A 27964-nucleotide genomic window follows, 5' to 3' on the forward strand; every position below is an offset into this window, starting at 1 on the left:
ACATCATTAAAATAAAAGCAGCTATTGTATTCGCAAAAATTTTATTCAGTTAAATGATGATTAAATATCTCGGGCAAGTATAAAACCATGTTACATTAATATACGAGGGTTTTCACAAAAGTTTTAAATTTTAATAATCTGCATTTGTTAACTTGTGAATGGTTTTTTGATACCTACTTTACGGTAACAAAATTTACCTTACGAGTCTGACAGGAGCTAAGGTTTGATTATTCAAAAATATACTACATTTTCATTGAAACTGTAAAAATTAGCAATAGGAGGTCATTCAGTCTCACAAAAACACCCTGCAAAAGTAGTTTTATTTATGGCGAAATTAATCTCGGATCGTCTAAATCGTTTCAATAGTAAAACAAATTTAATTCCTGGAGGGATTTCTTATTACATTGTCTGGAGGTTCTCGTGTATAGCGAGGATCCACAATTTCTGGTAAAAGGCAATTAAAATAAAATTTATGCAATTTAGGTAACATCTTTTCTTGCCAAAATACTTCATCTTTTTTTATTTTTTCAAACATCATATCTTTTTTTGTCCAAAGAATAAAGTAACAAAATTTCCTATTCGTAATTGCCAATTGCCCTTGGATTTGATACATGTAATTGTGGGACCCTTTCAATTTCAGTTGTCCTGATTCTATTGTGGCATACGTAATGATTTTATTTTTTATAGCGTCCGCAATAGTGGAATCTCGTGCAGAATAAGGACATTTAATTTCTATTATAGTATCACTATCTATTACCCCATCTGGACTAGCACCTAAGAAATACAATTCCCCACTTCCTATAAAGAAACCACATTCGTTTACTTTGAAATCAAATTGTTTCGCAAAAGATAGTTTAGCCACAGGTTCGTGGGTAATTCCGTAATCAGTAGATTTCGACGATGTAAATGAGGAGTACAGTAACAGTTTCACACTACTCACACACGATGTAGTAGAGCGCATTTTGCATATTTTACCAAAGTTTGAGGCTGTCAATCTTATCGATCTTTCTTGTTTCCACACAGTATTGGAACTTTGCCCACGAGTACGAAATTCAATGTCCTTTATTTCCGCGTTAGTCTTTTTTAACTTTTGGACGAATAAGGCTTTTTGGGAGTTATATGACTCTGGATCCATGTCGCTCTTTTCAGGGTTTGGTATTTCAGCAGCCAATGGACCATAATCTTCGTCTTCAAGTTCGATAGGTTTTGTTTTTTTTCTTCGACTTTCGGGAATAAGTCTTCGCTTGGATTTTAACTTTTTTTTTCGGTTTCTTTTTTGTATAAATGTTTTAGTAATCGTACTAGGACTATGGCCAGTTAATGCTTTATGAATAACATTATGAAATTCACCTTTGGTGTTATATGACATGGCAGCCGCTTCACATCTGGTTTCATATGCCCTTTTTCGCGAAAAATTAATCCTCTTACCTCCTAAAAATTTACATACTACGGCATTGTACTGCTCTGCGTAATTATTTGTCATGTTTAAGATTAAACTTTCGGCATTGTGTACTAATCGATATATACAGGACATAATATCTTGAAATAGTCCGCATTCCTTCATTGGAGTAACGAAATTTCTCTCGTTTTGTTTGGCTCCACTGCAAAAATATTGTGCACACTCGCTATGACTACCAAATATGTGAGAAGGACTATTTGTGATGTCCTTTTTTAAATTATTTGTTTTTTCGTTATCATCGACGTTCTCCGATTTTCTATAATCTATTGCTTTTACGATAGCCATTCTCAATCTCATAACGGAGGTTTTTAATTTTTGTCGTAATAAGGGTGGCACACTGGTATTTGAATAGCTGCTTCTTGTATTTTTGGTCAAAGTAACCAACTTTTTACAAAAGTTTCTAAGTAGGTGGTTGCGACATTCTACTTTCTTAACAACCCTATTTCCATAAGGTTTTGCTTCCAAAAGTTTTTTACTGACACTGCTGTCGCCATCGCCAATTAACTTATTATAAATGATTCCGTGTATTTCCATACTGCGCCGAAACCCTTCTACAATAATATCAGCTTCCATACTCGTAGAAGTTCCTTTCCAGTTTTTGAAGCAGGTGTGATCCGGAATGTCAACTCCTTTTGACATATACAGCTCACAAACTATACAATACTTATTTCTAATGCCTATATATAATAGTTTTTGAGATCTTACACCTATAATACACCCAACACCGGAATTTGCAGCGTAATTCGTTCCATAAGATCTTTTACACCAAGCCCCATCCGCGATGACCGATACTAATGGTATACCATTTTCATCGACTTCGCCAACTTCTTCGGCCATTCTTTTTTCCTCTTTTCCAGCTATTTCCATTTCCATCCAAGCAGACTTGTGGATAGTCTCGGCCAACAAACTGTGGTGTTGTGAGTACAGTCGATTGGATATTGACGGAATCGCCATCGCAGCATGAATTTCTTCCAAATTAGAATGCCCTATTCCGGTTGATATAGCACTTAAAACGGCACTAGTGTTTATATCTAGTAAGGAATCATCAGTACAATTTTCTGAACTAATTGTTTGTATTACACCGCACATTTTACACTTTAATACAAACTCACTTTTAAGTCCATTTCGTCTTTCTTGCATAATTTCCATGTTCACTAGTGAGCAATTGAATGGTTGATGTAATTCGTTTGTCAGAATTTGTCTAAAAAAATGGGCTATGTTAATTACTCTCCTTCCTACAATGTTTTCTTGTAATCCTGGCATATCAGCAATATTATCGGGACTATTATTTTCCGGTTCGAATGCTATGTTTTCCTCGATATTTTCGTCTTCTTGTTCGACCGTAATTTGTGAAGTTGACGGAAATGCATAAGCAGTCGATGAAACTTCTAATGTTTGGGAAAAAGAAGGTAATGGCATGGGGACGTCTTTCGTTCTGTCCAATTTGGTGTTCCGCATTCTGAAAACGGTGAAAAGATATTTCTAATACATTGTTGATGCATTTTATTACCAAAGATATTACAGGAAACCAATATAATAACAATTATACTTGATTGAAAATCGCTTTACGTAAATCGTTTACGATTACTCTTTTTACTTGTTTTACTTGTTCGGTAATGCAAATGCAAATTTTTGTTTCGAAAGTCAATAAAAATCCTAAAGGTCCTATTATAAAACTTAGATAATCCCTTAGTAATATATGTAGGTACTTGTCCCAAACGAAACATAATCTACCCCTATTTTGACCCCTTTCCACCAAATTCGTTACGTATTAGTATGATCATGGACTAATTATTACACTAATGATACACCATGTATTGAAACTTACTTACCTTTGCATTTTTTTCTTTTTACTCTGACGATAAGTGGAAGAAGTATATCTTTTCCTTCGATCCATGATGGTAAACACTATAATAAATACGCAAGCTAGATGTAGGTGAACTTTTCCAGTACGCGCTATGTTAAACTTACCAAAACGTAAGAGTTGTAATAAACCGTTACAAAATTTTGAGAAAAATTTACGCACACACACCAGTAATTTCGTCCGTTTTGGACACAACTAAACTAATATAACTATACTTATTTATAACAAAACTACAACTGAACAATGTATATAACACCACTTGTATCTTGCTGCGAGTGCTAACAAGCAGTGGCAGTTTGTATAACTTTTCGGCCGAACCATCATAACATTTGCCTTCACGCGGGGAAGAGAGAGATTTAGGTACCTATTACATTTTTCATAAACAGGTAAAACGTAAAAGGCAGACACTCCATTGTTTAATTATAACCAAGTTGTAAATTCCCGGCTTCTTTGAGTTTTACAAAGTAATAAATACACAATTGACATAGCGTGTTGAAATAACTTGGGCAGGTAGGGTGGTACCTGAGCACCTATGTATTCCTTCGCTTCTTGCTATATCAACAATAGGAATTATTTCTCCGTATTATTCTAGGAACAACCTGCAAGTAAAAGTACAAAAATTAACCGGCTACACAATTAAAAAGCCCGATTATTTCACGGCAAGTATAGCTTATTTAATGGTATGTTTAAATCCGTAAATATAAAGTAATTAAAATATTTATTTCGGTAACATTGTATACAATGTATATACGCAACTTGGAATGGCCAAATATAAGCTTGAAAGTCCTCGTATCATTCGTGTCCTCAAACTGCCTGTCAAGTATATTGACGGAGTTATGTAATAAAAAAAGATGCTACTTGATTCGTATGAAGCACTAACAATAATCATTACATTTGTATATTGGAAATGCATTATTTGGAACGATGAAAAATAAAATGTTGTATGCACCTCAGGCATTACTCAATATTTAAGCCTCGGGTGACTTACAATCCCTCGGGCCGGAGGCCCTCGGCATAAATATCGCCTTAATGCCCTTGATACATAAATAACTATTATGCCCTAGGGCATTAAGTATCGCCATAGTAACTCATTTATACTTAATGACAAAACAAACAAATATTTGCAGGTCATTGAAAATTAAAAAAGTCAATTATTAATTGTCAATACCTACTAAATCACAAGATTGGCCTTATTCCGAATAGTTTCTGGAACTTCTTCCTCATTTACCATAAATTGAATTATTTAAAATTACGTTTGACGTTTGGATGGTTTCAATCACATTAACAAATTCGAACCACGCATACTTGATCAAACATAATGAATTATTTTGTAAACGAATATTTACTTTGAGGAAGAAAACTATTTGTAAGACATAAAATTTTGTATACCACGGGCATAAACTGAGAAACCAATTTCGGAAAAAAATTCAAAGGGCTGTAACTTTTGAACTAGTAGCCCAATCTTGGAACTGTTTGAAATTATGGATTCTACAGGCCACATTCTATAAGAAAATTTTTTTTCCGGGTCGATCTGAGACAATTTTTTTTTCGGGGCCTCAAAAAAAGGCAGTGTATTACCTTCCTTTTTACCAAAAATCGACTCCAAAATTTCTCGGGAAAACACTTTTTCTTATTAATTTTGGTGCGTAGAATCCAAAACAATTCGTACTTTTTCGATCAGACTTCTCAATCAAAAGTTATAGACTAGAAACCAATTTCGAAAGAAAATTCAAAGGGCTGTAACTTTTGAACTAGTAGCCCAATCTTGGAACTGTTTGAAATTATGGATTCTACAGGCCACATTCTATAAGAAAATTTTTGTTCCGGGTCAATCTGAGACAATTTTTTTTTCGGGGCTCAAAAAAAGGCAGTGTATTACCTTCCTTTTTTCCAAAAATTGACTACACCAAAGTTTCTCGGGAAAACACTTTTTCTTATTAATTTGGGTGCGTAGAATCCAAATCAATTCGTACTTTTTCGATCAGACTTCTCAATCAAAAGTTATAGACTAGAAACCAATTTCGAAAAAAAAATTCAAAGGGCTGTAACTTTTGAACTAGTAGCCCAATCTTGGAACTGTTTGAAATTATGGATTCTATAGGCCACATTCTATAAGAAAATTTTTTTTCCGGGTCGATTTGAGACAATTTTTTTTTCGGGGCTCAAAAAAGGCAGTGTATTACCTTTATTTTTTCCAAAAATTGACTACACCAAATTTCTCGGGAAAACACTTTTTCTTATTAATTTGGGTGCGTAGATGTTTATACTCTCGGGCGACTTAAAAGCTCTCGGACCTATCGGCCATCGAGCTTTTTAACTCGTCGCCCTCGAGAATATAAACATCACTATTATACCCTTAATACATAAATAACTATTATAGGAATATTATATAATATATACATCATTCTATCATTATTGCGTCCATACATTTACCAATTACCACATTATTGCGTCCTTCGAACTATTGCGTTCGGACGCAATAAAGGCATCGCCTGTATTTCCATGTTCCCGCCATTTTATCATTCAAATACTATCAACGAAGGATGCACCGGTTTAACAGATTCCTATAGCACAAATCAGTTTTGAGACATCTCTTGCCGTTTTCGAGATAGATAACGAATTTTTAGTGGACGCCATAATAGTTGCAATACGTACGAAGTTGTATATTTTTAGTTCAGCACTTTGCAGCTAGGGGCGGTAAATTAGTATACGCTTTCAAGTATACGTTTTACAAAGTTGGTATATTATTGCGTCCAACATGGGGCAACACTGTAAGCTATTTATAGACATCATTTCCATAAGATAATCATCTTTTTATATCTTAAATGAGGATAATTATTATACTCTCCATTCGGAAAGTACATTGTTGCATCCAGATACGTTTAATTATAATGGAGCTGATCTCCAAAAATGTAACAATTCAAAAAATTCTATTCAATAAAATTGTTTAACATATAAGGTGGTATTTGGTTATCAACAAATTAAAGTTCGCTTTTGAATATTTTTGGTTGATGGTTAACAGCTGGTCCCCCTTTAAGGCTGGACAGTACATACAGAACGGAGTATGTAAAGTTGCCTATTGTCAATCCCCAAATTTGGTTATTTATAATATTAATTTGTGTTCGATGGTAAAAACATAAACTTAGTCCAATTATAATGCATATTTTCTATCTGTATAAAACCAGCCATGCGGCGGAAGCTATTTTTTCGCGCTTTTGAGGAAAACTTTTAAGTTGTTTTTCCAAGATAACTTATCTATAAATGAAGTTGGAACAATTTCCAAAATTAAGATACGTTCGTAAACTTAATATCTAGGCAATAACGCCAGGAAAATTTATTTCTTTTTTTCTTTTCCAAAATATGACACCCTAACAGCCCTCGACGTTGCCCTTAAAAAAAAGCTTATTTTAAAGCATTTTAGTAAACCCCGGCGTTATTGTCTAGCTAAAGCATTCACCTTTCACAGGAATATTCGACCCCTTCTTCATCTTCACTCAGAATTAAGATATCGTGGAACGAAATCAAGTATTTTCGGGCAACGGAACGGGTGTACTGTCCAGCCGTAATGGCTGTAAATATTAACTTGGGGAGGTCCAATTGATGCGTGACAAATTTTTACTACAAGCGTACACTTTTATTTTGTTTTGCATTATTCCGTAACCCCGAGCTGATCTGCGAAAATGTAAAAATTCAAAAGATTTTATTCAATAAAGTTGTTTTATTTGTAGATAAGGTAAAAGTAAGTAATTATAGTAATAAATGAATGTTTTCTTATACGTGATCGATTTCGCTTTTATTTAGCATCTTCGGACCTTTATTAATTGACGCTAAGGTCCGAATATGCTAAATAAAAGTAAAATTGCTTCTCCATAGGTATGCGTTTAAAGCTTCTTAATGTTTAATGTTTAAATGCTGTTATGCTATTATGAATGAGCGGAAAAACCACACGCAAAATATAAATATAATGGTAGGTCGCAACTGAAGGTTGTACTGATCTTAACCCACCCCCAGGCTCGAAATGAAAATGACAGATTTCACGGAAAAGTGGCAACGTTGCAATCCCAGTATCAAAACATGGTTCCCGCCTAAAATTCAAACAAAACGTGATTGGATCGTCTACGGTAGGGCCCCCTTACGTTACCCTTATTCTGAAAAACCCGGAATTTGGATGTGGTACATTAAAAGCAAAGCAAGCAAAACCTAAAGGTGCCGCACTCTCGCAAAAGCAGACTACCAAGGCGAAAAAGAGCGCGACTTGAGAAAAACCTTGGCCGTGAATAAAACCCAAACTATGTTAATCACAAGCAAATTAAAACACCACCACCACCTAAGCAGAACATGTAACACTACCTTAATTAATTCATGAATTCAAGTAGCAGGGTACGTTTGAACAGTATGCGTAGAGTATTCGTCACAACATGTCATGTACATACTTTCCTTTAATCACGGCTAGAAGGTAACTCACTTTTTAGTTAGTCATTGGATGGTGAACCTGGTTACTTGTTAGGTTAGGGCCAGCGTCTTAGCTTGATTGCCCTCCTGTTTCACGGTTATATTGTTAGGAATTGGGCCGGAATATTTGCCTATCAGCCCGTAGCGCAGTTAAGATTGTTAGGGGCAACACACTCACGCATTTATTGATATAAGTCACCTTACTAGTTATTCGTATCATTGTATATCGAATAGGATGGTGTGAAGTTTGTAAGAACACGTCTGATCTATTATTCATGTTGTGACGTAACAATAGGCAGTTATGACCATACTCAGTGTGCTTGTGGAGCCCTCAATTATGCTCAGTTTCCACATAATGACATTGGTATAAAACCCAGACTTCCGGAACTACTACCTGTGCTTCGTAACACTCCCCGGACATCGGTCTCGTAACGACACAAAACTGAAGGTGGTTAAGAGATGGGTCGCCGCCCATGGGCAGGATGGCCTTTGTTACAGCACTTCATCCCTAAAGTTGGAGTTTCGACGGCCCTCGGATTCTTTTATGCCTTAGCTCTAGAACACCTTTCTATTCTAGCGTCCGAGCTCCCTCTCACGGTAGAAAGATATTAGTTACATACAACAAGGCACACACATTCGCGAATGTTACGAGTCACCCTAAACTAAATACACCTAGCATTGCATGCCCTACTTCACGGAAGTCGAGGTTCGACATAGGTACACCCCCATGCACCGTGTAACTGAGTAACGTGGTCTAAACCTGAGATATTGTAGACTTCCACAAGCACATGGATATTAGTTAACACCTCGCATGTTGTAAATTACGTATTAGCACAATGGTGGTTGGAAAATATCTGATTTAACAAATGGCACAATTCATATAAGTACATAAGAGTAAACTACATAAAATACTTTACCCGACACCAAAGTTGTTGAACTCACAAACACCAAAAATAAAGCTAAACTCTATGGATACAACTCAAAATACAATAACGCCCACCACCAACAAGCTTTAACAAACAACAAGTGATGATATGACGCCAAGCACTCTAAAATCCCCAAACATCCTCCGGAAGCTACCAAAAAAATATCGACAGGTGGTGATGGCGGTGGCTCATGTCCACAGAATCTCCAACTACTTGACCGGTTGCATCCGACGTTGAAATATACAGGGTATTTAAAGGGATATAGACATCTCAAGGTCACGGCTTTTTTTGAGGTTACTCAAGTTTCTCAACGGAGTCAAGTAGTCTGTGAAAAGTTGAGTTGACATTCATACTGTCAAAATTTGATTGATACACTCCTTCACCCTTAAATTTGCAAAAAACCCTTAAATCATGCACCGATGACGTCATCAGTGAAGCGGATGGCGTTTTGACGATTTTGAATTCCATCCACATGTGTGGGAACCCTTTTGTCGCTACGAAAAGGCGTATTCTCCTTAATTTCCATAAAATGAGAATTGTCCGCCATTTTAAAAAAAAACTAAACGTCAAACTGATGGACGAGTCCATTTCAAAATAAACAAAGGGGTGTCATAGGTCGAGACTTGATTTTAGAAATTAATACAAATATGAAAAGTTTAATGCCAGGGCAGTAGTTGTCGAAATGGTCTTTTTAAAGAATTAACCTGAGGTTTGCGGTTGGTAAAAATTCTCGAGGATGCTTTTTACCGTCGTATATAGCAACATACGACCTAAGTATATTGTCGAGGTTTTTAATGCCAATTTTTTCGTTAATACCCTTTTTTGCACACCAGTATCGAGCGAGCCGAAGGCGAGTTCGGCATAGCTCGGACCCTCCCTTAGATTCCTTGCTTCTCTATGTCCACGGTGCCAAACGACGTATACCAACGGCCAAACACGCATTACACTTTTTTGCACACCAATGCCGAGCGAGCAGAAGGCGAGTTCGGCATAGCTCGGACCCTCCCTTAGAATCGCTTCTCTACGTCCACGGTGCCAAACGACGTTTACCAACGGCCAAACACACTACACTTTTTCAATGATACATCCAACCTAATAAAAAACGACGATCTTTGCGAGAACGTAGAACTACTTAAAGTAATGATTCTCTACCATTATATTCCATCCGACATACTTGTAATTAGCATTGAATTTTAATACCGTCGTATATACCTAGTCCAGGGAATAGAGGGTTTTAAATTGCAAAATGAGAAGTAGTTCCAATTTCTTTGCATGTCATAGACAGTCATCTGGTGGTTAAGAATCTAAGTTTCGACCTCCCACCCCTTGAGCTTCCCCCGTACCACCCTCAAAACTCCTGACATTTGGTTGGTTTCTTAGTTTTTCAATCATATCTTTTTAATGGTTCACTTTAGAAAAAAATATTGTTATCAGAAAGACCATAAAATTCTACACAACTTTGATATACACTACTTTTTTGTGAAATGTTTATTAAAACCAGGTGTCAAATTCTTGACAGAATAGCTTCCTAGCTGAAACCAAAAATGGCCAACATATGTTTTTTTACGCATGCATTTTGTTTGCTTTTATTAGAGGGACCTACCATCCAAATTTCGTTAAAATTGCTCCATAAATAAGAAAGTTGGATGTTGCACATGCGCAACACTATTTTTTGCGCATGCATTTTGTTAGCTTTTATTAGGAGGACCTACCATCCAAATTTCGTTTTAATTGTTCCATAAATAAGAAAATTGCATTTCTGCGCATGCGCAACACGATTTTTGCGCATGAATTTTGTTTGCTTTTATTAAAGGGACTTACCATAGAAATTTCGTTTAAATTGCTTCAGAAACAAGATCGTTGCGTTTTGCACATATGCAACACAATTTTTTGACTTTGACAATTTTTTTCTCCGTTTTTTGATAATATAACCCGGCCCAATTTTTTGTAGGTTGTACACAGGAAAATAAGGTCTTCCAAATAATAGAATAAAAATTTTAGGTTGCTATTTGAAAAAAAAAAGTTCGATGCCGTTACGGCGCTCCAAAATTTTTTTTCAAAAATCCGGCCCGTTATTTTTCTGTTCGGTATGCCTAAAACATATATACAAAATTTCAACAAAATCCGTCGAGCCGTTTTCTCAGAAAATTGCCAACAAACGTACGTACGTACGTACGTACATACAGACGGAAAAAAATTTTATTCTTTAAAAGTTGCTTAAAATGGTCTAAAACGTCGACATTTGATGAAATTTTGAAATGTTCAAAAAACGGCTATCGCAATAGCTACCTAGCACATGCTAGGAAGCTAAAAAGATATAGAGCTTGAGATTTGGTTATATTTTTAAGAAATCTGAAATTTCTATGTAGATGTTTTAACCAAATTTCATACTTTATCTATATAATTAAGAGTTATGAGAAAATATCTTGAATTTATCGTGGTATAAACCCCTCTACCCTGCACCCTTACCAAAGGGGATGCATAATAATGAAACTTGCAACCCTTGCTAGTGAGGATATTTGAATCACTGTGAGATTGTAACGCTTTTTAATATACGTTTGAAATAAAAAAAATTGTCTCACTTCAGTTATGTTTCACCCCCCCCCCCCCCCGCGCGGTGGAATAAATATTTAAACGCTATTGTGGCGATTGTGGAGTTAGTCAGAGAGTACAACGCTTACGCTTATTACATATATTTTCTATTCCTCTTTAATTTCAGCGGTTGGGGGGGGGGGGGGGGAGGATGAAGGATGAAGCTGAACTGAAGTGAGATAATTTTTTTGTTTCAAACGTATATTAGAAAGCCCTACAATCTCACAGGATTCAAATATCCCCACTAGCAAGGGTAAAAAGTTGAATTATTATGTCTCCCCTTTGGTAAGGGTGCAGCATAGGGGGATGTATAGCACGGTAAGTTCAAGATAGTTTCTCATAAAACTCTTAATTATAGAGATAAAGTATAAAATTTGCTTAAACATCTACATACGAATTTTAGAATTCTTAAAAATATAAGCAACTCTGAAGCTCTATATCGTTTTTAATACACATTTCACAAAAAAGTAGTGTATATCAAAGTCTGTAGAATTTTATAGTCTACAATTTCTGATAACAATATTTTTATGTAAAATGAACCTATAAAAAGATATGATTGAAAAACTTAAAAACCAACCACATTTCTTTCGTTTTAAGGGTGGTACGGGGGAAGCACAAGGAGTAGGGGATCGAAAACTTGGATTCTTAACCACCAGATATTCTTTTATGACATGCAAAAAAAATTGGAACTACTTCTCGTTTTGCAGGAAATGGTCCATTTTCAGACTCTATTTCCTGGACTAATATTAAGGTGCGTACTCACTTGCAACAAAATGCCCCGCACAAACCAAACGCGCCGCGCGCACTAATTAAATTCCGACCAACTTTTTTCTGTGAAAATTGAGGTTCTTTGATCTTTAGGTGCGTTTATTTGCAACAAAATTTGTCGTCAGTATGTTGACTCAAACTGAATAGAATGCGCCAAACATTTTCCAATTTTGATGGGAACGCTGTAAATACCGCAAACTCTACAAAGAGCCCAAATTTCCCCAGCAAAATGTTTGTCGGAATTTATTTAGCGCGCGCGGCGCGTTTGGTTCGTTCGGGGCATTTTGTTGCAAATGAGTAGGTATACGCACCTTTTGGTACATTTTGAATGATACATAGATATTCTAAGTATCATCTTACACAAAAACAATAGACTTCCTATCTCGCAAACCGTAACTACGGACCTAGACTCTGACCATCTTCCGATAATCATCTCCTTCACTGAGACGCCATATGAAGCAAAACAGCTGCCAAGACTCATCAATGGCCGAGTTAACTGGGTTAAATTTAAAGAAAACATTGATGAAACAACTCACTGTCCATCAACGCTGCAGACTATTTCAGATATAAATACGGCAATAACCAAACTTCAGAATGCCATTAAAATCGCCATTCAAGAAGCAACAATTATCTAGCGCCCACAAAAGAAGCCGAACTATCACACACAGAATAAGAAGAGAATGGCAAAGGTGGAGAAGACCACATCAGAAGCAAGTATTAAATCAAATTAAACCGCCAAGTGAAGCTGGCCCTCGACACACACAGATTAAGTACCTACAGGAGATATATACAAGATGTAACAGTTTAGTTTATTCATATTCAAATTTCAAAAATTACCGCTTGCTAGGTTAGGTAGGATATAGGTGAGATGGCGTCACTTGTACGCGTGTTTCTTTCCTCGCGCAGAATCGCGTTATTTTTTCACTTCATTTCCGGTTTGAAGCCAACGAGGTTGTACTTGTAGAGCGTGGCATTGTGAATTCTTCTTAAACCAGTGGGTAATATTTGCCATCATTCACGTGAAATCTCTGGCAATTTTACCTTTTTTATTGGCGTTGTCGAGTAGTGTAACTCAGAAGCCGTTTTCTCCATTGCGAGACTATATCTGGTTGAAGTTCATCGCCCTACCTACATGTAAGTGAAATGGCGTTGGTTTTCTTTTACGTTATGTTATCTAAAATTCTTTCAGATTCACAATTTGAGGTTGGATAATTCCCATATTTCATTGATTTAAGTATTTTTCATTACCCTCCTGACGATTTCAGGTATGTTATTAAAAATCTCGTTAAGGGAGTGTTACATCTTCATTACTTTTAGGGGGTCCATGTAGTAGATGAATTCTTGTACCGGTCAATCCTTGTACAGACGAATCCTTGTATGGTATAGTTTATAGTATATCCTTGCACATTCTTGTGGGCGGAGAACATTGACCTGGCATAATTTTGGGATAGTAAATGAATTTGCATCTTGCGAATATTCCGGAGTACGATACGAACACCTGTTGATTGCCGGCAGCTATCCGGCGTACCACCGAGTAGATAAGCGCTGACACCTAAACGATACCGGGAGCGACCAGCTGATTGTGGAATTTTCGGAAGATACGATCTTTTACACAACCTTTTTTATTTGCTTCAATACCGTTAATCTAGTGTAACCTTCCGACGATTTATGATTGGAGCTTTGTATTTTGTTCACGTCTAGTGTTTGAGGTCGTGGCTCTCTTCAAGAGCAACGCACCTGTATTTAACATATGGGTAAACGAGCCGGCTACGAGTAAGCTATTTTTGGCCCTTCCGGCTCATATAATCGTTCCGAGCGTTGTAGCTTGGGGTTTGTTTTTGTGTTACAGAACTGGAACTTCGAAGGAGAGCTCTTTTTCGGAGAAGACAGCGTATGTGTTATTCAAGGTAAGATTTTTAATTTACTTGTACCCAGTGTTGCCTATATGAGTTGTTATTCGGGCTAACTTAATTCAATCTTTGAATCCATTGAAATTTTAACTACATTTTTGCTCGATCATTGTTGTAGGGGTCTGGTAACGTAATTATTATGGAAGTGTTCATGAATTTATTTGGGGATTATTTTTGTCATTTAAAGTATTTGTTATTGTCGTATTGAAGATACATTTTATTTGCCGATCCTGCACCGTTTTGCCAGGATTAATAAATCAGAATTGCTCGTAGTGAATTTATTATTTGTCTCTCTTGTGTTTTCCCAATTTCTATACAGGAGAGGTCAGAATTTGTGCAAAATTGGGTGGCGCTCAACTAATCATTTCTAGTAACTACCAAAGATCAGAACTTATGTTATATGCCCAAACGAACAAACCGCTGTGGAAGATTCTCATCTCGAGCCCTTCTTTTAATTAAGAATCTGAGCTAGCTGGCCGTTTATGCGGCGGGGTTTGAGTTTTACAGCGCCGAACTAACCTCACGTTATAAAGAACTTACCCAAGGATCCCTCAATGTGACAGGCAGTTAGACGAATAACAAGAAAATCACCAACTCCATCACCTTTGAAACACAATGATATTGTGTTAACCACAGATGAAGAAAAATGCGAGCTCTTTGTAATTCATTTAGAGAAAGTATTCACAACTACAATCTCTGATGACACGATTGAAAGAACACGACAAATCAACAACTTTATTGCAGAAAACATACCCAATACTGTTGGAACCATAGAACCAGTGACCCCGACTGAATTAGCTCGGTACATTAAAAATTTACCAATTAAAAAAGCTCCAGGAACCGATCAAATTTCAAATATTATCCTTAAAAACTTCACGAGAAAAACTACACACTATCTCACTGCGGTTTACAACGCATGCCTTAGAGCAGGATATTTTCCAGACGTATGGAAGATTGCACATATTGTGATGTTTAATAAACCGGGTACGAAACCCAATGATCCTAATAATTACAGGCCTATTAGCCTTCTAACGACATTCTCAAAACTCCTCGAAAAATGTATATCAGTTAGGCTCAATAGTAGAATAAGCAACATCATTCCGGCTTTTCAATTCGGTTTCAGACCAAAGCACTCTACCTGTCACCAACTTACAAGAATTTCGGAAATTATCGAAAGAGGATTCGAATCAAAGCAACACACGCTCATTGCCTTTATCGATATAGCTAAGGCCTTCGATACTGTGTGGCTAGATGGTCTAATATACAAAATATTAAATATTAATCTACCAAACTACTTAGTAGTCATTCTGAAATCTTTTCTTGATAACAGAAGATTTCAAGTTAGAATTAATGCTCTACTAAGAACATTTCGGCCGGAATTCCACAAGGATCAATATTAGGACCCATCCTTTACAATATATTCATGTACGACATTCCTCGAATGAACCACTCAACTATTGCAATGTATGCAGACGACACCGCAGTGATTACTCAAAATGAAGACATAAACATCGCAGCTCAACACCTACAATTTAGTATGGTTGAAATAAATAAGTGGTTAAAATCATGGAATACTTATATCACTAAACTCGAACAAATGTGAAACCAAAGTCTTCACTCTAAGATTCCCTACACTGCCACCCAACATCATAATAAACGACCAGTCCATTCCTTGGAACCCACCCGACTCTGCCGTCAAGTACCTGGGAGTTTATCTGGACAAGCGACTTACTTGGAAGTTCCACATAAACAAAAAACTTAACGAATGTCACTCAAGACTAAGCCAGCTATATCCTATTATGAACAGAAATTCCCCGTTGAAACCTGAATGTTCCCTCCTTATGTACACATCCCTTCTACGTTCAACAATGACCTATGCCTGTCCAGTATGGGGAGCTGCATCCAACTGTATAATCAAGAGACTACAAACTGTCCAAAACAAAGTGCTCAGGATTGCCACCAACGCGCCTTGGTTCGTTCGTAACACACAGCTGCACAACGATCTTAGACTGTGCACTATACAATCATTTATTAAAAAATGTATTAAAACATATTATACCAAAATAAGAGAATGTCCAGGGGCTGTCAGCTACTCACTAGGTGAAAAACAAATTCACAGACGATTGAAACGTAAACTTCCACAAGACCTCCAGTCAACCGATGACGAGCAACATAGCGTTAGCGGATGAGGATCTCCTTGGAGCAGCCCTCTCTACGTGATTGATATTGTAAATAGTGAACATTATAACAATTCTGTGTGTAGCTTTTCTATGTAGCTGAACCGGAAATTAACATAAATATAAATAGACGTTCGATATAACTGGGATTAATGGAAGTAGTGTAACTAAAATCTGCTTTTAACGTAACACGATACACGCGTTTCATTAATAACTATTAATGATTGTTAAGGGCACTCAAAAATTTGTTTAAAGAAAGCCTAAAAATTTGTAGAAATAGTTCACATATGTATATAGTTAGAGACGTCAGAAATTCAAAGAAGTATGAAATGTGGTGTTTCGATTGTGAGCGCTCTATTATTATTACCCTGTTATTAGGTAAAGACGAGCTGTTCGAAGTAAGGTTCTACAAACAATAATCAATTACTTACACGAAACAATATACTAGCTCGAGTTTTACTTTACTCGTGTCATTTGTGGAGGTAACTTCGGATCCGTATAATGAAAGGCGGTATTCTATTTCGTGTTCTTTTTGCAATTTGTTTGCGTTCAGTTCTCAAGTCGCAAATTGGAATTCGTGCGTCGTCGCGGTCAGTAGAGCTGTGTGGAGCGAAAGTTATTGAAAACATTTTTGGAGAAGAACCTGTTTGCTTTTACTATGATAACTTGAACCATCTTTTACCATTCCATGTAAGTAATCACAAGATTCTTCTTAGCGACGGAGGCAAGATGGTTGCAAGATGGACTTTCAACAATTTCGTAATTCAAGCTACCAACTTAAGCACATTTAAGCAAAGCATGGTATATTTGTGCAATACAAACCAGAACAATATACGCGATGGACGATTTCTAGTGATAACCGACCGAAATGATTTAGCGAGAGCGATCTTGAAGTGGTTTTGGGAAATCAACATTGTCTACGTCGCAGTGTTGGCTATCGATATCCAAAGCAGTTACGAGTCGCTCTTATTTACGGGAGATCCAAACGACGCGTTGAATGATTGCGGACGTCAATTAAACGTAATTCACAATCAAAGTTGTATAGGTTCAATTACGGACACAATTCCTAAAGCTACCAGGAACTATAATGGCTGCTCCGCAACTGTCGGCATCTTAATTAAATCGCGGTACGACTTTGATCCAAGAGACTATACCTTGAATGTTACGCGGGAAATATTAAACATTTCTTTCGTCTTTGTTGATTCCAAATCATTGATAATGCCGGATATATTTGCCGATATGTTACTGTCGCGTGGTATTTTTGAACGTTGTCGTGTCAGTCCTGTGTTTGCAAGAGACAACGTTGTGTTCGTTGTCCCTCCAGCAGAGAAAATATCGTATATTGAGGTTTTAATAGTTGCCTTCAAGAAAGAAGTTTGGTTATCAATTCTTCTGGGTTTCGTGTTATTTGCCGCAACCTGGTACCTTATTTGTCGATTTGAAGTGAGCATGAGTACTAGGTATCGTAATGAACACTGTCAGAATCACATTGTGTGGCAGTTCGAATTGCATTCCCAACCGTTCAACTGCAAGATTCTTAATCATGTGTTACATCATATACAGTATACACATACAAACGGCGTACTAAAGTATTTAAACAACATTGTTTAAATACTTTATAGTTAAACAACCTTATGGAAATATTACTTGAACCAAAGATCATAGTAGTATGATCTTTGCTTGAACGAAATAAGTAGTTCTGGTCTAGAAAATCCAGTTGGCGCTACTATCGTGGTCTAAATAAGTAGTGACAGTTTACGACGAAAGGTTGCGCTTTATCATTACAGACTTTTTAGTAAGGCCTGCAAAAATCATCAACAGATGGCTCTCCTTCAATGTAACCCGATCGGCTACACAGCGTAACTGAGGCGACCTTGAGTAAAAATGCAAGTTGTAACTCGATACGGCTACGATTATACTATATAAACAAAACGCTGATGTTTAGTTCGACAGCAAATTCCTTTTACTTTCCTGTTAAGAGAAAGAGTCACATATTTTATTTAATCTTTATTTGAAGCTCTAGACCGTTTTTTTTCCACTGCGCTTATAATAAATAAATTACGTACCTATGCGTATTACTTGTTTTTACCTATTGTGTGTTTAAGCGAATTCGCATTTATAATAATTTTTGTTCCGGGGTGAGTATTTTGTATTGCTGTCTGTCTGTCTGTCAGTGTGCACGATAACGTTGTTTAAAAACGTCCCATATTCCTTTGAAAATTTTAACACAAATCAGAAAGGTCGTTATTGTTTTTCAGCTACGTAGAGGTAGACTATCGAGCCAAAAACAATTTCGAAGATCGTTCGGTATTCATTTGTATGGGAGTTTACCCAGAATGTATGGATTTTATTATAAAGTCTTTAAACAATGCTTATTAGAAGTCGAAAAAAAGCTGAATTCAATTGAAATGTATTTCGTTACCTTTATACCTATTATTATTTGTTAAAACTCTAAATTACACTAATTTATTAAGGATCTTCAGAGCTTTTATAGTTTTGTATTGTCCGTCCGTCCGTGTGCACTATAACTCTTTTTAAAAGTGACCGATCATGTTGAAATGGCGTACGAGTAGATACTTTGGACATTAAGGTCGTATCGAGGGTCGGACGCTATTGATTTTCAGGAAGCTGGCTCAACAGGAACAAAGTTATAGGACTTCGAGTGAAACGGGAACAGGAAACACTGTGGGCTCAGTATAATAGAAATCAACATATTTTCATTGCCTAGGTCATGTATCGAGTTCGGACTGTCGCTAGATTATTCCCTGACACTTAGATATGTAACAATTCAATATTCTTCTCTATGGTCTAGGTATAAAGTTTTAGAGCAAAATGTACCCAAAATTAGTCTTCACACATGAATTTAGAGTTGTAAAAGCTTTCAATGCCGGAAACATGAATTTGATGTATTTTTATTGACCATATGTATTATGATCAAAACATGTCAAAAGATTATTCATGCACCAAGATAGTTAGGAAAAAGACCAACAGCATTATCTTGATACCCAAGCCATGCATTTGATACTTTTTTAATAATAATAATAATAATAATAATAACTTACATACATCACAAATAACATACAAATATGGAACCAAAAGCCTTTACATGGACGATTTCCACAAGAGGTTAGCCAGGATTGTGTTGATTCTATAGCAACGCACAGTTGGTTGTCTGAATGTGATGTCTTCCCGGAGACTAAGGGTTTCATGTTAGCAATACAAGACCAGGTCATTAACACACGTAACTATAAAAAACACATACATAAAGACAAAACAGTGACAAATGATTCTTGTCGACTCTGTTCACAAACATCAGAAACAATCCAACATATAATATCGGCATGCACACGACTCGCACAAACTGAATACAAACATCGACATGATCAGGTAGCTAAAATCATACATCAAAAATTAGCACTTAAACACAATCTCATAACAGATACGACACCATACTACAAATACACGCCACAGATCATACTTGAAAACAACACACACAAATTATATTGGGACAGGACACTACTCACAGACAAAACTATCCACAATAATAGACCAGATATTACACTTATAGATAAAACACAAAAATCCATTTGTATTATAGACATTGCCATACCCAACACTAACAACTTAACTAAAACACATGCAGAAAAACACCGTAAATACACCGATATAGCTATCGAGCTTAAGACGCAATGGAGAATGAAATCTACTGTTATAGTTCCCATTATTCTTAGTGCTACCGGAGTTATACCAAGGACAATACACCCCAATTTACAACTATTAGGTTTAGACAAAAACATATACAAACATTTACAAAAAGCAGTCATTATCAACACATGCCATATTGTTCGTAAATTTCTAAACATAACACAAGATACTACATACACAAATGATCCACAACGTATACATGTAAACAACAGTACTCGCTCACAACACGGTACACAACATACTGTAATATCTCCACCTCTAACCCAAACAAACACACAAATACAACTTACCGACCAAACAAGTACAACAAATGATACAACATATACTACAATCAGAGATTCACCTCTGAAGCAAACCACATTATCACGACCCATTAGTATTCAACCCAAACGCAAAAGCCTAAACAGCACTTTAGACTCACAACATGACACATAACATACTATAATATCTCCACCCTTAACTCAACCAATCACACAAACACAACTTCCTGAACAAACAAACGCAATAAATACAAGTAACGCAACATGCCCTACAAAGACGCCCTCACTCAATAAAGTTACACGGCCTAGCACAGCTAACAAACACAATACTCTTTCTTCTCAGAAACACACCACGTTATCACAACCCACTCGTACTCAACCCAAACGCAACAACCTTAACAGCACTACAGGCTCACAAAATACTGTAATGTCTCCACCAATAACCCAAGCCACAACACAAATACAACCTCAAGAACAAAGAAACACAATAAATACAAGTAACGCAACATGCACTACAAAAACAGGTCCACCCAATAAAATTACACGTCTTAGCACAGTTAAAAAACACAATACTCCTTTTTCTCAGAAACAACTCACTCGTATTCAACCGAAACGCAACAACCTTAAAAGCACTACAGGCTCACAAAATACTGTAATGCCTCCACCAATAACCCAAGCAACCTCACAAATACAACCTCAAGAACAAAGAAACACCATAAATATAAGTAACGCAACATGCACTACAAAGACAGGTCCACCCAATAAAGTTACACGCCCTAGCACAGTTAAAAAACACATAACTCCTTCTTCACAGAAACACACCACATTATCACAACCCACTCGTATTCAACCGCAACGCAAAAACCTTAACAGAACTACATGCTCACAACATACTATAATATCTCCACCAAAAACCCAAGCAACCTCACAAATACAACCTCAAGAACAAAGAAACACCATAAATACAAGTAACGCAACATGTACTACAAAGACAGGTCCATCCAATAAAGTTACACGCCCTAGCACAGTTAAAAAACACAATACTCCTTCTTCTCAGAAACAACCCACTCGTATACAACCGAAGCGCAAAAACCTTAACAGTACCACAGGCTCACAAAATACTGCAATATCTCCACCAAAAACCCAAGCAACCTCACAAATACGACCTCAGGAACAAAAAAACACCATAAATACAATTAAAAAACACAAAACTCCTTCTTCACAGAAACACACCACGTTATCACAACCCACTCGTATTCAACCCAAACGCAAAGCCAAAGAAACACTTACACAATAAACTCCATTTAATAAAATTACAGGAATTATTATAATGATTTTTGTTTTGTTTTGTTTTGTTTTCCTCTTTCCTGATAGCGTTGGCTATTGTGCAATAGGTATGTTGGTAAGTACGAATTACATACTATCCCTAGATGTCCAATGTACGTGTGTGATTTTTTTTTATTTTTTTTTTTTAAGGACCCTACATAACTTCACAGACACAGACACTAATCGTTACTTGATTTTAATCCGTGCGATTAGTTAACCAGGCTAGACCTGAGTTCTCACAAGAAACACCGACCATAATAATAATGTGTTTATTTCCACCAAATTGTTGACCATATGTATTCTGATCAAATCATGTCAAAATCGTTATTCATGCACCAAGATCGTTGGGAAATAGACCAAGAGCATTATTATGATGCCCTAGATTCAAATTTATTTATTAGTATTTTGCAAGGTTGAAATAAATGGACGTTAAAAACGTGGTGGACCGAGTTAAGGATCCTTCAATATTTAGCACTAATCCTTGAAATCGATTGGTGAAGGATTAACGTCGCTGTTTCTTTTCGTTTTCAAGTTTAGACGAGGAACAGATGGATATACGAACGAACAGACGGGCGGACAAAACCATCACATAAGGGCAATTTCTTTTGAAAAATTCCTTTAAAAGGAAACCGTATATATACGTTAGGTCCACTTGTACGTTTTGCCATCATTTTCTGGAATATAATTACCAGTGGTTAGAAAAACAGTTGTGACATGGCTATTGAAGTAAATAACATGCAAAAACCATATCTGTTTGGGCAGCAAAGCTAGTCGTACCTTCAGCTTTCAGTTGAAGAGAGTAATGAGCTTTCCGCAAATAGCAGTCATTACAAAGCGGCAACCTATTTCTTCTTATCGGCCGCTCGTGTTTTATACAGTCTGTTAGTAATAATAGTACATTATATATCAAGGTAGAGAAGTCCAGTATTATTGCCTGAGCACCAAGATTACATCTCGAGGCGCTTAAATAAAATAAATAAACAATGGGCGTACATTGCGGAATTAATGCGATTGCTAGTGGCGCTACCAACGGGAAAACACATTAAGAGCTTAGACGAGCTGATGAGCACGAATCTTTCAATTTTGTTAGATCTGGAGTCCGCGCACATGTTTCAACTGTCAGATTTCAATAATACACTTGGTAGGTTACGCGTGCGAGGTAAACATTACTATGACGATAACCCACACAACTTAACAAAAAACTGGTATGCTAATAAAACTTTCTCATACGGTATACTTCTCAAGACATTGCAATCGATTGAATTGGATATGCAAGTATCCTCTCCTCCTTATTTTGTTGAGAATAAAATTTTGCCGACTGTCATGAATGTGCTTGCGGCTACGAATCGCGGGTACTTTATTGATAGCATGGCCGTTATTATTGTTCGGCTGACTGAAAGTGGATTGTACAGTCTCTTGTAAAAGTAACGTCCCTCGGATACCTACCACTGTAGCATAGGCAACCAACATCCCAGCCGCGTAGTCCAAGTTGGATTTGCGGGTGTGGGAGGTAGGTAGGTATCTAAAGCGGTTCATTTTCAGCAGATATTCCCATTTAGCCAAACTAAATACTAGTTAGTAGAATAAAAGTGAATGCCATCGATTTATTAGCTCAAAAGATCTGCGCTGCATATCCTTGGCTTGGTGCAGTAAACATTTTTACATTTCTTACAATTGGTTTGGTGCGTTTTAAATTTGCAAATAGTTTAGCTAGAGACTATTAAGACAAAATAATGGCTTTTCACTTTTTAATTTTTTGAGTAGGTTTTCTTCTAACGAAATAAAGGTGATATTCTTGTCCTTTAATGACATTGAAATTCCAGTGTCATTAATAATTACTTGCTTGCGAGTAGGTCTCCTCATGGAATGCGATTAATTGACCTACAAGTGCACTGTGCAACAATACCTTTCTTTTGTAACTAGCATCAGAAATTAAATGATATGCATTTGTGATACTTGGTCGTGGTTGATTTAATATCGAATTTAGTTTAGGAGAGCTTTTACGTTGCATATTTTTGAGTAGGTAGGCGTATTATAAGCATATTTAGTCCAGGTTATAGGTATAATATTTTTTGACAAAAAAATTAGTTACCAGTTAAACCGGCTTTTTCATGCAGGTGAAATGATTAGAAATTAGGGAAAAATAATTAAAACAGCTGAATTTTTCCGCGGGTGCCATCCCGGGGTTTGAAAGGAGTGGGAGGTGGTAGTTACAAAAGGAACGGCATTGTTGCGCTTCCAGTGCAGATAATCGCATTCCATTAGGAGGCCCGAGTAATTAATAATGAGACTTCAATTTCAATGTCAGTATAAAACGACAAAATCATCACATTTATTTTGTTAGAAGAAAATCTACTCGAAAAAATTAAAAGTAAAAGGTCATTATTTTAGCTAAACAATTTCCAAATTTAAAACGCACCAAACCAATTGAAAGAAATGTAAAAATTTCTATTGTATTAAACCAAGGATAGGTTAAAGCAGCGCAGATCTTTTGAGCTAATAAATCGATGCCATTCATTTTCATTCTACTAACTTATTTTTAGTTTGGCAAAGTGGGAATACCTTCTGAAAACGAACCGCATTAGATACCTAACTACCTCCCACACCCGCAAATCCAACTTGGACTAGTCGGCTGGGATGTTGGTTGCCTATGCTACAGTGGTAGGTATCCGAGGGACATTACTTTTACAAGAGACTGTACAACAAGTTGGATCAAGATAGACAGTTCGACGCAGAGGCGAAGAAGAGCAACTTCATTTGTAAAGAGGATGTGGTAGCTTTGTCTCTTGAGCACCTCGGTGGTGTCTTTGTGGTATTCGGTTGTGGTTTGTTATTATCTACCGTGGCGTTTTTTGGAGAGCTATTTGTGCATCGTTTTAAAAAATGATCTACCATGTAATGCAATTTAGATTGTGGTTTTTTTGCTTAACGTTAGAAGTGATTTATTGTGCAATGCAATTTAAAATTGTAGTTTGTTCACTAACACTAAATTTTAACATAATAAAATATATTTGCGTGTTAAAGGCAGATATTGTTAATAAACGAAAATTTAGAGGTTCCAAATTATTCAATACCAATTAAATCCAAGGACCGAGAATTTCCGAGTTGCTTTCGGGAAAGGAATCAAAACTTTTTTTTCCAGGTGTATTCCATAGCCCCCACTCCAGGTGCTATGTTTCCCCCCAAAATGTACAAAACAATTAACATGTTTATGATTATTAGCGAGTAATTTTTAATAATAATAATGACATTTATTGAGTTTTATGTAAGACAGGGCGGAATTCAGACTGGAGGTACCAAGATGACCCCGTCTGCTCTACCACTCAACCCTTTATTATTCCTTGTCTCGGACATATCTATCCACGAGGCTTCCAAGGCCTGGGAGAGAAAATGCCCACATACATTTCATTTAAATAAATTGTGCACAACTCTTGTGCAGATAAAGCGCATTTTTTTTAAACCGAAATAGCCTTTGTTTTGACATCACCAATGGATATATTTCTTGGAGACGTCTCAATCGCCCTTTGTGAGTACCCTCTTCCGACAATCCGTTCTTGAGGTATAAGGGAATACATCCGATCACGATAAGAGGTCGAGGAGGAGGGCTATGGTTGGTAGAAATTAGTTCCTTTAGTTGAGACTTTTCATTAGAGTACCATGAAGGATAAAACTAGTTCCACTCCCCCCCTCTCCAGTCCGTAGAACATGTGTTTCCCCCCCCCCCCATTTTCTAAAATTTAACTTAGCACCACTAAAGGCATGCGTTTCCCTTTTAGATAGCGAAATTTGATGGCCGCCTGGCACACCTTCGAGGTATAGGCTACCTACTGCAAAAAATTCCAGAACTCTAGGACGATTCCTCTAGAAGTAGTTCAAAGCGGTAGAAGTGGGTCCGGACGGACAAAACGCAAACAATAGCACATTTTTTTAATTCTTAAAAAATACGCTAAAAAATCGTAGAGTGTATTGTCAATTTTATGCCCCCCCCCCTCCCCTCAAATTTCAAATTGATATCTTAAAGGGTACGGCCACAACGGAGCATCGCATCGGTGTTTAGGGGAATTTTTCGAAAGAAACAATTTCCCTATATGTGATGGTTATGTCGTCCGTCTGTCTGTTCCTCTACAACGAAAAGAGACAGCGATATCAAACCTTCGCCAATCGCTTTATACGAGTTCAAGGAGGGGACCAGGGTTCAATACCCGGTCGATGCAGATTTTTTTAAATTTTCCAGATTGAATAATAGATCTGAAGATTCTTTATTCATTGATATCATTGAATAATATTCTTTATTGAATCATATTAACATTTCTACATGTTGCCAGACTAATACTGATCGTTGACGTATACAGGCCCGTAGTTACCCCGACTCTTTTTATCTTTATTGATTGCAAATTAAATTTTCTGGAGACTCTTGGGTAGTGTTTGGGTCAAGAGACTAATAAAACAAGCTTTGAAAGACGGTTTTATAAAGGTTCGGATAGGTCTTTTCAGGGGTATTAAGAGCTTTTAAATGCTAACGTCACTATCTGAGGCTCATAAAGACCTAGGAGATTTTTATAGGCTCTTGGACGAAACCTTTTGCGGCTCTCAAATAATTAATAATAATTAGTTAATAACATTACACGGTAAAGCAAAGGAAGGATATACTCAATGGCATTAGACGTTTTAAAAACTTATAAGGTTTTTCCAAATTTGGACCTTTTCTGTGGAAATAATTGAATTAGGTATCTACTTATACACGTCTACTATAAAATAAAGACAGAACATTCGAATAAATATGAAAGGTTTTGTTTCCACTGTTAGCGCTGTACTGTATTATTACTCAATTGCTCGGTAAACACGAGCTTTATGATTAAATACCATTACTATGTTTTTAACGGTCTGATATCCAACACGAAATTATACACTGAAAGACTCCACAAACAGAAAATTACTACTAAAATCAATAATCGATTGCATTAAAAAGCTCTAGCTCGAGTTTTACTTTACCTCGCGTCATTTGTTTTTGAAGTAACTTCGGGTACGTGAAATGAAAGGCAGCGTTCCACTTTGTGTTCTCTTCGCAATTTTTCTGCGTTCAATTCACAATTCGCAAATTGGAATCGGCGTGTCTTCGCGGTCGTTGGAAGTATGTGGCGCGAAGGCTGTTGAAACGATTTTTGGAAAACAACCCCTTTACTTCGTTTACCATAATATGTCGAACCATCTCTTACCGTTCCATGTAAGTAATAGCAAGATTCTTGTTAACACTAGCACAGAGAAGAGGCGTCTGAGATGGCCTTTCTACAATTTCGTAATTCAATCTGCAAACTTAAGCACATTTAAGAAAAGCATGGCCTATTTGATAGAAAATAAACATACGTTATACAATGAACGGTTTCTAGTGGTAACCGATGAAAACGATTTAGCGAAAGCGTCCCTGAAGTGGTTTTGGCAGAGAAACGCCATCTACGCCGCAGTGTTGTCGATCGACCTACATAGCTGCAGCAAGTCGCTCTTATTTACGGCAAATCCAAACGACCCGTTGAATGCTTGCGGGCGCCAATTAAACGTGATCCACAATCAAAGTTGTAGCGGTTCAATTACGGACACGATTCCTAAACCTTTCAGGAACTATAATGGCTGCCTCTCAATTATAGTCAACTTTATTCAGTTTCGGTACCACTACGATCCAAGAGACTATACCTTAAATGTTACGCGGGAATTATTAAACATTTCTATGGTCATTATTGTGGACTACAATCTCCCAGAATGGGCTATACTTGGAGATATGTCACTGACGATTGATGTTTTTCACGATTATCGTGTCAGTCATGTGTTTGCCAGAGACAACATTGTATTCGTTGTTCCTCCAGCAGATAAAATATCGTATATTGAGGTTTTGGTATAGTTGCCTTCAAGAAAGAAGTTTGGATATCAATTCTTCTGGCTTTTGTGTTATTCGCCGTAGCTTGGTACGTTATCTGTCGATTTAATGTGAGCTTGGATACTCATAATGAACACTGTCAGTATCACATTTTGTGGCAGCTCCAATTGCATTCCCAACGGTTCAACTTCAAGATTCTTAATCATGTGTTACATCATATACAGTATACACATACAAACCGCGTACCTTGCGGAACTAATGCGGTTGTTGATGTCGCTACCAACGGAAAAACATACCTATTGAGAGCTTAGAGGAGCTGATGGGGACGAATCTTTCCATTTATTTAGATTACGAGTCCGCGGATTTTCTTCAAAAATATCTCCCTAAAAATATATTTAAAGAGTAAGATCAACGACGTAAGAAAATTACTTACGCACAGAAATTAGGAAAAATGTGGTACGCTAATAAAAGCTTCTCATTCTCCACACCTCTCAAGACATTGGAATTGAGTCTGAAAGTACCGAGTCCCCCTTACTTTGTTGAGAATAAAATGTTGCCGACTGTCCTGAATGTATTTGCGACCGAGGGCTACCCTTACGTAATTGACAGTATGAACGAGATTATTGACAAACTAACTGAAATTGGATTGTACGACA

General features: G+C 36.8%; 1 protein-coding gene and 1 long non-coding RNA gene across 8 annotated transcripts; both read right to left on the reverse strand.

The window, feature by feature from the left end:
- Nucleotides 1–1446: 1446 nt before the first annotated feature.
- On the reverse strand, nucleotides 1447–3503 carry LOC116180744. Its single transcript, XM_031500867.1, has 3 exons — nucleotides 3292–3503; nucleotides 2165–2918; nucleotides 1447–1464 (listed from the first exon to the last, which is right to left on the reverse strand). The coding sequence occupies exons 1-3, from the start codon at nucleotides 3354–3356 to the stop codon at nucleotides 1447–1449; spliced, it is 837 nt and encodes a 278-aa protein (XP_031356727.1). The 5' UTR covers nucleotides 3357–3503.
- A 214-nt stretch (nucleotides 3504–3717) lies between these two features.
- Nucleotides 3718–27832, reverse strand: LOC116180195. Of its 7 annotated transcripts, none has more exons than XR_004147090.1 (5): nucleotides 27742–27832; nucleotides 27555–27691; nucleotides 26804–27495; nucleotides 26432–26752; nucleotides 3718–3922 (listed from the first exon to the last, which is right to left on the reverse strand). It is a non-coding gene; the product is annotated as an uncharacterized LOC116180195 (long non-coding RNA). The 7 variants fall into 7 exon arrangements; XR_004147091.1 differs by having other exon boundaries at nucleotides 26804–27505; XR_004147095.1 differs by having other exon boundaries at nucleotides 27548–27691.
- Between the last annotated feature and the right edge of the window lie 132 nt (nucleotides 27833–27964).

The sequence above is a fragment of the Photinus pyralis genome, unplaced genomic scaffold, assembly GCF_008802855.1.
Source record: "Photinus pyralis isolate 1611_PpyrPB1 unplaced genomic scaffold, Ppyr1.3 Ppyr1.4_LG9, whole genome shotgun sequence".
Taxonomy (NCBI): domain Eukaryota; kingdom Metazoa; phylum Arthropoda; class Insecta; order Coleoptera; family Lampyridae; genus Photinus; species Photinus pyralis.

Coding starts and splice junctions, on each gene's coding strand:
- LOC116180744 (XM_031500867.1), bottom strand. CDS start 3,356: ATGGATCGAAGGAAAAGATATACTTCTTCCACTTATCGTCAGAGTAAA. Junction 2,919..3,291: donor AAAAAGAAAAAAATGCAAAG/GTAAGTAAGTTT, acceptor CACCGTTTTCAG/AATGCGGAACACCAAATTGG.